General features: G+C 41.6%; 2 protein-coding genes across 2 annotated transcripts; one reads left to right on the forward strand and one right to left on the reverse strand.

Annotated features, from left to right (window-relative positions):
• Positions 1-947: 947 nt before the first annotated feature.
• Positions 948-1,660, forward strand: LOC137744409 (plastocyanin). Its single transcript, XM_068484228.1, has one exon. It carries the CDS (start codon positions 1,014-1,016, stop codon positions 1,512-1,514), a length of 501 nt encoding a protein of 166 aa, XP_068340329.1. The 5' UTR covers positions 948-1,013; the 3' UTR covers positions 1,515-1,660.
• A 618-nt stretch (positions 1,661-2,278) lies between these two features.
• Positions 2,279-6,509, reverse strand: LOC137744417 (phospholipase D delta-like). Its single transcript, XM_068484237.1, has 9 exons — positions 5,375-6,509; positions 4,781-4,897; positions 4,440-4,634; positions 4,054-4,335; positions 3,863-3,931; positions 3,615-3,762; positions 3,375-3,523; positions 3,117-3,293; positions 2,279-3,033 (listed from the first exon to the last, which is right to left on the reverse strand). The coding sequence occupies exons 1-9, from the start codon at positions 6,284-6,286 to the stop codon at positions 2,539-2,541; spliced, it is 2,544 nt and encodes an 847-aa protein (XP_068340338.1). The 5' UTR covers positions 6,287-6,509; the 3' UTR covers positions 2,279-2,538.
• Positions 6,510-14,128: the final 7,619 nt, after the last annotated feature.

The following is a 14,128-nucleotide window of genomic DNA, read 5'->3' on the forward strand; positions in this document are numbered from 1 at the left end:
AAGAAAGAGAGGGAAGATGCACGAAAGGAGAGGTTTTTTTTTTTTTTTTTTTATGTACTTTTTTTTATTATTTTAATATTTAAATAATATTAAATGATTTTTTTTGTTTTTAATAATTTTTTAATAAAAATGGGTCCCAGATCAAGCCACATCAGCATTTAACTGAGAAATAAACGGCCAAACTAACGGAAGGTATAACATTGACATAAATTTGTAAGATGAGGTATGACATTGTCAATTTTAAAAGATGAGATATGAATGTGTCGTGACACCAATAGTTGAAGTAGTTTTTGTACTTTACCCAATTATTTAACTTGATGAAGCAGGCTTTGAATTTCCGTTGCCCCATTCGACTTGTATTAGGAAATGTGTAAGGATATTTGTTAACAATTTGCAAGTTGGTGAAAAAACCACCAATTTCAGAAAAAATAAAACATGGAAAATGAAAAGAAAAAAAAATTCACTAAGAAAAATAACGTAAATCCATTACTTGTGGTAACTAAAATTTGACACAACCAACCACAAGGTCTAGTAGATAATTTTAATCATATATTTGGTTCCTTTTGCACCAAGAAACTAAACTAATTTAGTTCCATATGATATCTTGGAACGTCCATATTCTCACACATGAACCAAATTAAGCCCAAACTATAAGCCTAGCCACTCATTCATATAGTATGTAGATCATAGATTGTTTGTCCCCATATATCCACTTCCACTAGTTTGACATACTTGCAAGCTCTCACTCTCCACCTCCCATCACTAAATCCATTGCCACGTCATCGGATAGCATCTCCCCCAGCCAATCAGACCCATCCTCACCGGATAACCCTGCCTCCACCTCACCCCCAATGCCACTCGTTCACTATATCCAATCATCAATTCCTCCACCACACATAACCAATCCCCTCCCACCCTATTAAAACTCACCCTTTCCTATCTTCCCCTTTTGATCATCCCTTTTAAAACTTGCTGCGACCGCTCCCTAGAACACATTCACTCAACTACACACAATGGCCTCCGTCACCCCCGCCGCCGTCACTATCCCATCATTCACCGGACTCAAGTCCTCCGGCGCAGCCAAGGTTGGCGCTGCCGTTAAGGTCTCAGCCTCCCCAAGGCAGATGTGCGTCGTCAAGTCATCCCTCAAGGATGTCGGTGTGGCCGTCGCCGCCACCGCAGCCAGCGCTATCCTCGCCAGTAATGCCATGGCCATTGAGGTCTTGCTCGGCAGCGATGACGGTGGCTTGGCCTTCGTCCCCAACAGCTTCTCCATCGCCCCCGGCGAGAAGATTGTGTTCAAGAACAATGCTGGATTCCCACACAACATTGTCTTCGACGAGGACGAGGTTCCTAGCGGTGTGGATGCCGGAAAGATCTCAATGAGCGAGGAGGACCTCCTGAATGCCCCCGGGGAGACCTACGCCATCACCTTGACCGAAAAAGGTTCATACTCTTTCTACTGCTCTCCTCACCAGGGAGCTGGCATGGTCGGTAAAGTTACCGTTAACTAATTCAGTTGTGTCTGATGAATTGTATTTATGCTTCCTTTTATGGGAGGTAAAGTAGGGCTTCTGTACTCATCAGATTATATTGCCACGAGAGACAATGTGCGAGGTGAAACCATTTATATATTGAGCGCCTTCCTGTTTTTTCATCATTCTTCTTTGTTTAAAGTTGTTCATTTTGGGTGCTAGCTTTGATTTCATTTCGTTACTTATGGGTTGTTGAGCTTGCTTCTTTAGAAATCACTTGTCCCTCTATTACAAGTGCTTTTTGTTATAAACACTACCAAAAAATGCTTTCTCATAAAGTGCTTTTATAAATCGGAGCACTCTTCTAATTTTATTATTAAACGTAGTAAAAAACTATTAACCCCTTAGAAGCAGTCTCAAACAGACCTTAAAACAGGTTATAAGTGTAGTGACTAAACTGTTATGTCTGTACAAACGCAAATTGTGCCAGTTAGTTAGGATAGGGTACTGCTATCTGCACCGATTTTTACTTCTCACACACTCCTCTAAATTTCGGTGTCGGATTGAATGAATTGAAGAAGATCAATGACAAAAAATTAACGACGGTTGTGAGAGGCAAAAATAAGTGTGTGAACTGCACTATTCATTAAGATAATATGTACGCAGTGTTGCATTCTAGTTCTGTCCCCTTCTTTATTTAGGGTAGGTTAGAATATTAACTTAAAAAAGAAAGAAAGAAACAAATGTATTGGGTCTACATTCTGACGGTAAACCAAAAGCCAAAAAAAAAAAAAAAAAAAAAGAAGAAGAAATAAATTGAATTAATTTCAATAGGGTATACACTATTGAGGTGATAAATTACAAGAGCTATGTACCCTAAATTCATTCCAGTAATAGGGTGCTTGCGATCGATTTGTCACTAATACTTGTACGCTCCCACACCTTTTGTATAGTATGGAACCCCTTCTTTCAATCAGGTCAGCATTTTCGGATCGAATGGTGATGAAAATATAAACATGGGAGAAAAAATTGAAGGAGTCTTTAGCCTGCCTAATGTTTAAAGTTATGTAGTGAGTGCATCAGGAAGGGTAGTTCGGCCTCCGAGGATCTTACCACCGACGTCAGGGAAACTCTCTCGTCCAGGAATTGCACTTACCTTCCCATTGACATCTACCGCAACCGGGTATTTCATCAAATGCCCTTGTAATGGTGCAAAGTCATCCGCCACAAACCTCGTCCAGTTATCTCCAGCGATAGCGTTCACGCGCTTCACACAATCCAACGTTTCAGCCTCCTTGAAGCATTTGTCCACCATCCCCAAGTGTTCTGCCCAAAGTGACATTCTATACCCATACACCTGGCCACGAGGATGACGCTTCTTCTTACCCCAAGTGTGGTGGGGCTGGTATGCGCCCATGGCTATCTCGGTGTCTCTAGAACCCGCCATAGATCGTTGGTTGATATTTGCGGAACCTATGATCACATACTCATCGTCTACCACCATTCCCTTGGCATGTACGTAAATCATAAACCGTTGAAACTTTTGGGACGCCGAAACCTGAAAGCACTTGCACAGTTTGGTATGCAAAGGGCCTAACTTAATTCAACTTTTATGAAGTTATGTTGCAAATGTATAATTACCGTGTGAGATTCTCCGTTTCTGTTAGCTTGATTCACGTGACAGGATAGCGTGTCCGGCACCTTCTCCCGATTTCCAAGACAGTAGAAGTTTAGGTAGTCCTGCGGATGAGCATTCTCCACTTTCATGGCTTTCAGCTCTTTTGCTACGACTTCATACATCATTTGCATTGTCTGTCCCTGTAAACCATCAATTACAAGGCAGTGAGAGTTAATTAAGCCGACTTTGTATGAAGCTAAAAGGCTTCAGTCTTTAATTACCTGCCAATAGAGAATTTCTTGCACAGAAGCAGAGGAGGGAACACCCTCTGGCCACATTGGTATGACGATATAAACTGCGAATCTCTCGTCTGCTCTTATCTTGCTCGCAATCTTTAACGCCAATTCCATCGGGATTAAATTGTCAGCACCTGAATCAAAACGTATTTGTTAAGAAATTTAATTTGGAACACCGCTTGTTACTAATTAATTGGAATTCATATATAGTAATAGTATATGAACCTGCTTCTTTGTAAGCTGGCCATCCATATGACGATCCGACAAAATACTGATTCTCAATGTATATGAAGTGTTGTGCAGATCGGATTGCATCGATGTATGCTGTTTGTATGCTCTTGTCTACTACCAAATTCTTGGCACAAACAAGATTCTGCAGTAAAACAGAATACCACAAAATTCACTGATTAATTTCTGCAGTAAAAATAACTATGTTGTGAAGTAAGATCATGCCGTCCGAAAGAATAGCCAACCTGAGCCTCTGCTTTATAAACATCCTTGGGAAATCCCTTCAGAGATCCAGAATCTATGGATCGAAAAACCTGGCAATTTACCAATCGAATCATCAAACAACTGCTAATTAAGGCCTAGTATGGTAAGGATATTTGATTAGTATTTATATGTAAGCCATGTGGCTGAAGGAAATGCAGTTAGATAGTAGTACCTGAACATGCCAGTTTTGAGGGTCATTTTCATCTGAAACCCGTAAGGCGGGATCATCCTTGGCAGTTGATGGGGAGGGACTAAGTATCCATGAGATGCGCTCCAATTTTATCAAAGCATCGTCATGCCAGTGAGATACTCTTTTGAATCGTTGGCCCAACTCCGACCATTTTGTGGATTTTCTCCAACGCTGCTCAAAATTGGTAAGCACATCATAGGCAGCCGGCCCTTCTATCTTGCAATGCAAATCATGCCACGGTTGCCTTGGACCCTTTGTTCCTCCCTACATACATGACATACAATCTCATTTAGCTAAGGGTTCGTTTAATAACTATTTCATTTATAGTCATTAGATTTCAAAACGGAAAATGCAATTTTTTTACTCACAGAAAATGTGGGATTATGATAATCATCCTGGAAAACACTGTCGAGGTCTCGAAAGAGGCGATGCTCAGGAGTGTCATAGCGGCCATCACACAGGTCTAGACCTCCTATGAAGGCGGTAATCTTTCGGTTATTTCCAGATGCTTGTGTATCCACAATCACACATTTCTGGTGATGTGTAAACAGGGTTCCAACAACCTACACAGAAGAAGATCATTTGTGAGAACGTATTATAGGTAAATATCGTCCATAAATTATTATTCATACTTAAACTCTGTTCAAATATGTGGATCAATAGATAAATGAAAAGCTAAACAGTGAGTGAACCATGGTGTAAGGCATGCCTGTTGCTTGAAAATGCTAAGCTTACTGCTGGCATATCGAGGTGCAAGCACGCATGAAACTGAAGAGTGCTTAAAGAACTTGCGGGTCTCTTCGTCATGAGTTTGCATCACTCCATTCTGCATACACAAGTAACAGAACTCAGTATTCCAAATCAAAATCAATTTTTACAAGATGTAGTATCAACTTAAAATGGTAAATATATTCGATCAATTATAACATGCTCGTTTGGATTGTTTATGTAGGAAGCACTACTACTCACAAGTGATTTTAATTAGAAAGATTCAATTTTTACTCAACGCGAGTTCAAATGGTATGTTTTCTACAGTACTTCTATGATCTTCATGCTAAAAGAAACTCAGGTTTGTATGCTTTCGCTGCATTTGACAAACACGAAACCATTTTTAATTTTTTTTTCTACCAAATGTTTGTACCTTCATTCAGTTGAATTAATTGCTCCATTTTCATGCAATGGTTGTTAAACTCAAAACTTTGTTTTGTGACTCATTGCAAGAACGCCATTCAACAAGAAAACGAAAAAAAAAATCAATAAAAACTAAACGTCAAAAAATTTGAAATTGAAACCGAAACGGTACCGTATTGATGAAGAATTTGCTGTGAGAAGTCTTGTCATCCCAAACGAGCAGCAGAACTCGCAAGCCTTCTTCGGACTTGTACTTAAGCAGCTCCCCCAAGTTCAAATTCCCGCCACTCGGCAGAGGCTTCGTCGGTTCCCGCACCAGCTTCACCTGATGATATATTGACCATCCCACAATATATACCAAATGATGCGCCTCCAATATCGCGTGGCAGATATCCTCCCAGCATCTCCCGTGCTGAAAAGTAACGCCATCGTCCAGTTCAATCTCCTCCAGCATCGCCTCCGGCACGTGCGCGTCCTGGTACAACGTCACGTGCCCTCCCTGCCGAACCGGAAAATAACAGTTTCGGATCCCGAAGTGGTCTGGATCATTTGAAATACCGTGCCGGTACATGGGATTGTCCTCGCATTTCGTGAACCGCATCTCGAGCTTAACGGCCGCGTCCGGCTTCGGCGGCTTGCCCAACGGCCCGATGATAGGGAACCAATCGCTGATCGTTTCGCCGGAAAGGATTCTAACGGCCGAGACGGACGCGACGCCGATTAAATCTGCGCCAAACATGTCGTTGTCTTTGATGTAGAATTCGACCTGCGAGACAGGGTGGGCCAGGGGGATCTTGAAATGCTCTTTCCAGACGGGGTTCTGGGAGTTGGAAATGACGCGGGTGCGAGCTACTGTGGCACCGGCGAGGCAGACGGTGACGTAGGGGTCGCTGGTGATGATTTTGCCGTGGGAGTGGTGGGCCGCCGGGCGTGTGAAAGGTTTGCTGCAGGCCGAGAAGAAGCGGCGGAGGCGCTCCGAGACCATATCCATGTTGGGCAAACATCGAGCCTCGAGAATTTTCAAATCAAGGTCGCCGTGGAGGTAGACAACCTTCGTCTGAGATTTATCTTCTTCTGCCGCCATTAGTTATACAATGCCAGTACTAAGAGGGATGAATGTGAGAGCTGGGGTTGGCTGTTGCCGGAGGAACCAGGAGTTGGAGAGTTTTAGGAATTGGCCGACGTTGACTTTGTGGAACCGTCAGAAGGTGGAAAGTGTTGTCACGTTTAGGCTTCGGATCCTCCGACGAAGCCAACGGTGAAAACCGGTGGCGGTAAAAGGCAGGAAATATGTGGGGGAGGTTGCGATCTTCCTACGAGGGGAAAACGTGAGTGGTGGTGTGTCGCGGTATATAAGTAAAAATTTGTATGGGACACGTGGAGGGCGACGTACGCGAGGATTAAGAAGAGAAGGTTTTGAGATTTGACCATTTTTAGAAAATTAGTAGCTTAATTAAGGAATTTTGTGGGTTGGCGCCTTGGTGGCATTTTTCTGTTTTATTGTGTGATCGTTATATTTGATGCAACAATCATTTTCAAAATTAGGTAGAAAACTGAAAAGTTGCTTTTTAAAGAGTTGAACTAATTTCGTTTATAATAAGAGTGATGTTATTCATATCATATTTTTATACCATATTTCTATACAATTTTAGTGTCATCTGATGTGAAGAGTCATATCATTTGAAAAATTTGCAAAACCCAAGAAAATGAAGGAGAAAGACTCCTTGTATACCATAATCATTATTTAATTAACTAATTTTTCTTAATAATAAGTTTATTAAATAATGAATTAAATTTAAAAATCTAATTAATTCGAGTGATGTGGCTGTCCACATCAAATGTCACCTAAGGTGGTATGAAAATGTGGTACAAAAACATGGTATGAATATCATTTTCCTTGTAATAAAAGGACCGAACAAATTAGACATCGTGATAATATTCCAGCAGTTTATCCAACAAAAATTAAAAATAAATAGAATTAGATTATCCATGCCTTTTATTTTTATTTTTTTAACAAACGATAGTATCTACACTAAAGGTTTGAAAGTGGGCTAAACATCACAATGAGCTAGCAATAACATGGTTCAAATTTATCTTTAGCGAGAATCTAACCTAAAACTTCTCACTTACAAGTGAAGATGAATATTATAGTACTAAGTTACGATTATCCATGCCTTTTAAATCTAGATATTTAGAGCAAATTAATTACAATATCGAAGGGATTTTCTTCTTAATCCCACGCAATTGTCCGCCACGTTTTGGTGTTGCCGTCTCGGTAACATTGTGGTAGTGAAATTCTAATATTAATTAGGTTTGAATTGGTGTCATCTAGATCATAGAAAATGAGTTGTCTAACTCTAATTTAATATGCTCCCTTTTTTTGGGGGGAACCTTGATCATATGTTGACTTGAGATTTGAGACCATACTCTGATACATACTACCCAAAAAGAAAATAGAGAGCAGAGAGAGATGTTAATGTGATGGGACATGGGAACCCATTACCGTTGCTCCCATAAATATAGAGGAAAACTAATTAAAATATTTTGAAAATTTAGAGTTTTAACAAAAAAAATAAAAAAATAGTGTAAGTGAATAATATTATAATTGATTTTTTAAAGTAAAAATATGATTTTTCGTTAAAGTGAACAGTACCTAGAGCTTTTCGTTAAAGCTTCCTAAATCTAAAGATTTTTCAGTGTTTAAAAAAATAAATTTGGAATCACTTATACTATAACAGATGATGTACTAAATCGTGTTCCAACAATCTTAAAAAATATATCTCATAAACCTTGCATGTGCCTCTCCCGTAAACATTACACGTGCCTCGCCAAAATACAGTCAGCGAAACAGCCAACAAAATTAAAAAAATCAATTAGAAAAAAAGCCAATTCCAAGCACCCTATATGTATGTTTTAAGCTTATTGAACGAGGAAAGGAAACGAGATTCCCCTCTTTGCTTTGCTTTCTTTTGCTTAAGTTTATGCAAGGCTCCATTACTAAAAAACTGGAGTAAAGGCGTTCAACCATATCATTCGTAAGACATTTTTTACAAAAACAAACATGAGATTCTATTTGTTAACTTTAATTATGCGAGTACTTACTTTAATCAGGGGACTAAACTGTTAGACAAATAAGGAATATGGTTGGAGTCCTTGTGTAATTGTATATAATATTATTATTGGAAGAATAAGCCGTCCTACAGCCGTCAAGCCGTCCTACAGCCGTCCTACCTTATCCTACCTACACACTAGCCGTCCTACCTTATCCTACCTACACACTAGCCGTCCTACAGCCGTCCTACAGCCGTCAAGCCGTCCTACAGCCGTCCTACCTTGTCCTACCTACACACTAGGACGGCTACCTTGTCCTCTACAGCCGTCCTACCTACACACTTGTATCATGTATATATATCCTTGTAATCTTGTAGAGAAACACAATGAGAAAAAAAAGCATTCTCTTCCATTTCTCTTCCATTTTCTCCACATTCACGTATCAATAACAAATATATTTTTTAGCTTACATACCGTTTTCTACATGGTATACAGAGCAGGTTTATAACCCTAGCCCTAATTTTTTTGTCGGCAGCTTTCTCTGCCGTTCCCATGGCTGACTCTTCTTCTTCCGATGGTGTTTTTTCCCTTCATCATTCCGACCACCCGAATCTTGTCCTTGTATCCAAGAAGTTGAATGGTGATAACTACACATCCTAGGCCCGTGGCATGCAGCTTTCCTTGAGTGCCAAGAATAAACTTGGTTTCATCACTGGCGATATCCAAGAACCTTCTTCCTCCGACGACCCTGATGCTCACGCGGCTTGGCGTCGTTGCAATGACATGATTCTCTCTTGGCTTCTGCATTCCTTGGAACCTGACCTTCAAGAATCTGTGTTTTTTTCCACCTCTGTCCAAGCTGTATGGGATGATCTTCACGAACGCTTCTCTCAGAGTAATGCTCCACGCATCTTCCAACTCAACCGGGAACTTGCTACAATTTCTCAAGGTTCTTCTTCTATCTCCGCCTATTTTACTCACCTGAAAGCTCTCTGGGATGAGCTTGCTTCTTATAATGATGGTTGCACGTGCTCTTGCAACGCTAAGCATGACCGTCAACAACTCATGCAATTTTTAATGGGCCTCAACGAATCCTTTGCTGTTGTTCGTGACCAGATTCTTTTAATGAATCCCCTTCCCACTGTTCGTCAGGCCTGTTCCTCGGTGTCTCAAGCTGAAAAACAACGCTCCCTGGGCGTCCCCCGCTCTGTCGATCAACCTGCTGCCATGGCTGTTCGTGGCCCGTCCCGTCCCTCCTCTGCTCATCCTCCCCTCCACTGCACCTACTGCAATTTTGATTATCATACCCGAGACACCTGCCATAAACTTCATGGCTATCCCGTTGGCCATCCCCTCCATGGCCAACTGTGGCGACCACCGCGCCGTGCCACTGCTTCCAGTTCTTCCCGCAGCCATGCACCTTCCAGTCCTCCCCGGCAGCCACGGTTTTCTGCTTCCCGGCCCCATAATTTCACCCAGGCCCATCACGTGCAAGGCACCTAGGCCCCCGCCTCCTCTTCTACTCCAGCGACCCACCAAGTGCACGGGGCCCAGCCCACTTTGCATGACTTGCAGCTTGCCATGCCTGACCTCTCTGCCGAGCAGCACTCCCGTGTTCTAGCTGCTCTACGTGACACCACCACCCCTCCTCAGGCCAATGCCGTGCTCACTACTGATTTTGCCCAAGGTTTGTTACCTGTCACCTTTCGTCATGGTCAATGGATTCTTGACAGTGGTGCTACGGATCATATTACTTCTTCCGCTTCATGTTTGGTTAATCGTTCTCCTTCACATTTGCCGCCTGTTTCTTTGCCTAGTGGTGTTTCCGCTCCCATTACTTTTACCGGCACTCTTCCTTTAAATTCATCAGTTACTTTGAAGGATGTTTTATGTGTCCCTAATTTCCGAGTGGACCTTTTATCGGTTGGTAAACTTACAGATGGATTATCGTGTTCCATAACCTTCTTTCCTTCTTGGTGTGTTTTGCAGGACTTGGTTTCGAAGGCGATGATTGGTGTGGGTAAGCGACGTGGCGATCTGTATTACCTTGTGGCCCTTACCTCTTCTCTCCCCACCCGTCAACCTCTCTGCAACATCATTACCATCCCCTCCTCCCTCTGGCATAGGCGTCTAGGTCACCCCTCCTCCACTCGTTTGCAAGCTTTAGCATCTAGCTCTCTTAATTGTACTTTTGATTCTAGTCATATTTGTGATGTTTGTCCGTTGGCAAAACAAACTCGTCAACCTTTTCTTTTGAGTTCAATTTCATCAACTTTCCCTTTTGCTTTAATTCATTATGATATTTGGGGCCTGAATCATCAATCTTCTCTTTCTGGTGCTCATTATTTCTTAACCATTGTGGATGATTTTTCTCGCTTTACGTGGGTCTTCCTCATGAAACATAAATCTGACACTCAACAATTAATTAAGGATTTTTTTGCTTATGTCACTACCCAATTCCGCACTACCATCCAATGCATTCGTACTGACAATGGTGATGAATTTTTATCTCTTCGTAGTTTTTTCTCTGATCATGGGGTGCTTTTACAAACTTCTTGTGTTTATACCCCCCAACAAAATGGCGTTGTTGAAAGAAAACATCGTCATCTTCTTGAAACCGCTCGCGCCCTTCGTTTTCAATCCCATCTTCCTATCAAGTTTTGGGGGGAATGTGTTCTTACCGCTACTTATCTCATCAATCGTCTCCCTACCCGTCTTCTCCATCATAAATCCCCATTTGAGGTTCTCTTTTCGAAAACCCCATCTTATGACCATTTCCGCGTCTTTGGTTGTCTGGCATATGCAACCTCTGTCACTCCCACCACCAAATTTTCGCCTCGGGCTCATCGTTGCATTTTTCTCGGTTATCCTCATGGACAAAAGGCCTATACCCTTTACGATCTCGACAATCACCGCATTTTCACTAGTCGAGACGTCATCTTTCACGAAACTACTTTCCTTTATGCCGTTTCTCACCCTCCTATCCCATCCTCTTCACCTACCCTACCTATCCCACCCCCTCTGGACTTTACATATAACCCACCCCTTCCTGCCCCGACGCCTCACCCTCCTCCACCTTCCTCCCCTTCCACGCCTCCCACAGATTCCCTTGCTGCCCCATTACCCGTTCCTCCCCTTCCCCGCACCTCTTCCCGTGCCCATAAACCTCCATCCTATTTAAAAGACTACGTTTGCTCGCAGGTGATTCTGCCATTCCACCCATCTTCGACTTCGCAACCCGGTTCTACACAAGGTACGCGATATCCACTTTGTAATTTTCTCTCTTATCACCGTTACTCTCCCAGACATTTTTCTTACATTAACTCTGTCAGTCGGACTGTGGAGCCTTCCTCCTTTGCCGAGGCTGCCACTGACCCCAATTGGCAACGTGCTATGACTGAGGAGCTTCAAGCTTTACATGCTAATGGTACTTGGACTTTAACTTCCTTGCCCCCTGGCAAAATTCCCATTGGTTGTAAGTGGGTGTACAAACTCAAGCACAATTCTGACGGCTCTATTGACCGCTACAAAGCTCGTTTGGTTGCTAAAGGCTTCACTCAGGCTGAAGGTATTGATTATCATGACACTTTTTCTCCTACTGCTAAGATGATTACGGTGCGTTGTCTTCTTGCTCTTGCTGCTAGTCAGTCTTGGTCTCTTCATCAGCTTGATGTTAATAATGCTTTCTTACATGGTGACTTACATGAAGAAATCTATATGTCTCCTCCTCCTGGTCTTCGGCGACAGGGGGAGAATCTTGTGTGTCGCCTTCACAAGTCACTTTATGGTCTTAAGCAGGCTTCTCGCCAATGGTTTGCCAAATTCACTAGTGCCATCATTTCTGCCGGTTTTCAACAATCCAAAGCTGACTATTCATTGTTCACTAAAAAGTCTGGTATTTCTTTCACAGCTTTGCTCATTTATGTGGATGATATTGTGATTACAGGCAATGATGCTAGTGCCATTAATTCTCTGAAGTCTTTTCTCCGTGATCATTTTCGGATAAAAGACCTTGGTGATTTAAAATATTTTTTGGGTATTGAGGTTTCTCGTTCCAAACAAGGGATTTATATTTCTCAACACAAGTATGCATTAGAGATTCTCAAGGACTATGGTTTTTTGGGAGCACGACCCATTGCTTTTCCTATGGATGACACAAAATTATCTGATAAAGGAGAACTTCTCAAGGATCCTGAAAAGTATCGACGATTAGTAGGTCGGTTAATATATCTCACTATCACTCGACCGGATATCACCTATTCTGTGCATGTTCTAAGCCGTTTTATGCACGAGCCAAGGATATCTCATATGGATGCTGCGCTTCGTATTGTTCGTTATTTGAAGGCTACTCCAGGTCAAGGTTTATTATTTCGTTCTGACAACCAGACCAAGTTAACTGCGTTTTGTGATTCTGATTGGGCAGGTTGCCCTATCACTCGCCGTTCGACTACTGGGTATTGTGTATTCTTGGGCGGTTCTTTGATTTCTTGGCGGACGAAACGACAGAAAACCGTTTCGCTCTCTTCAGCAGAGGCAGAATATAGGGCCATGGCAGGTGCTTGTTGCGAGATAGTTTGGCTTCGTTTTTTGTTGAAGGATTTGAACATTCCTTTGGATGGTCCTTCCATTTTATTTTGTGATAATCAAGCAGCGTTACATATAGCTGCCAATCCTGTTTTTCATGAACGAACTCGTCACATTGAGATGGATTGTCACTTTATACGAGATAAGATTGTAGATGGCACAATAGAGACCAAGCATGTGGGTACGGCACAACAGTTGGCAGACTTGTTTACCAAACCTCTTGGGAAAGAAAAATTTTCGGGTATGTTACGCAAGTTGGGAGTTCTTGACATCCACTCTCCAACTTGAGGGGGAGTGTTAGACAAATAAGGAATATGGTTGGAGTCCTTGTGTAATTGTATATAATATTATTATTGGAAGAATAAGCCGTCCTACAGCCGTCAAGCCGTCCTACAGCCGTCCTACCTTATCCTACCTACACACTAGCCGTCCTACAGCCGTCCTACCTTGTCCTACCTACACACTAGGACGACTACCTTGTCCTCTACAGCCGTCCTACCTACACACTAGGACGGCTACCTTGTCCTACCTACACACTTGTATCATGTATATATATCCTTGTAATCTTGTAGAGAAACACAATGAGAAAAAAAGTATTCTCTTCCATTTCTCTTCCATTTTCTCCACATTCACGTATCAATAACAAATATATTTTTTAGTGTTTAAAAAAATAAATTTGGAATCACTTATACTATAACAGATGATGTACTAAATCGTGTTCCAACAATCTTAAAAAATATATCTCATAAACCTTGCATGTGCCTCTCCCGTAAACATTACACGTGCCTCGCCAAAATACAGTCAGCGAAACAGCCAACAAAATTAAAAAAAATCAATTAGAAAAAAAGCCAATTCCAAGCACCCTATATGTATGTTTTAAGCTTATTGAACGAGGAAAGGAAACGAGATTCCCCTCTTTGCTTTGCTTTCTTTTGCTTAAGTTTATGCAAGGCTCCATTACTAAAAAACTGGAGTAAAGGCGTTCAACCATATCATTCGTAAGACATTTTTTACAAAAACAAACATGAGATTCTATTTGTTAACTTTAATTATGCGAGTACTTACTTTAATCAGGGGACTAAACTGGATTAGTAATATCAAGCATCTAAAGTTTTTCTCTTATCTTGTGTGTGGACAAAATAGATGCTTAATATTCATAGATAACAGTTTTATAGTTTAATATTCACTAAGCTTCATCAAAGTTCCATCAATTCAATTATATAAAGAACCCCACCCCTACCAAAACAAAAACAAAAAAAACCAAAAAACAATAAAGAGGCATGAAATGTTA

Source organism: Pyrus communis, chromosome 1 (genome assembly GCF_963583255.1).
Source record: "Pyrus communis chromosome 1, drPyrComm1.1, whole genome shotgun sequence".
NCBI lineage: Eukaryota > Viridiplantae > Streptophyta > Magnoliopsida > Rosales > Rosaceae > Pyrus > Pyrus communis.

Bases quoted from the DNA above. Each gene is read 5' to 3' on its own strand.
- LOC137744409 (XM_068484228.1), top strand. From the start codon at position 1,014: ATGGCCTCCGTCACCCCCGCCGCCGTCACTATCCCATCATTCACCGGA.
- LOC137744417 (XM_068484237.1), bottom strand. From the start codon at position 6,286: ATGGCGGCAGAAGAAGATAAATCTCAGACGAAGGTTGTCTACCTCCAC. The intron at 4,635-4,780 runs GCATGCCTTACA...TCTTCTGTGTAG, and splicing joins TTAGCATTTTCAAGCAACAG to GTTGTTGGAACCCTGTTTAC. The intron at 3,932-4,053 runs GTACTACTATCT...GTAAATTGCCAG, and splicing joins CTCAAAACTGGCATGTTCAG to GTTTTTCGATCCATAGATTC.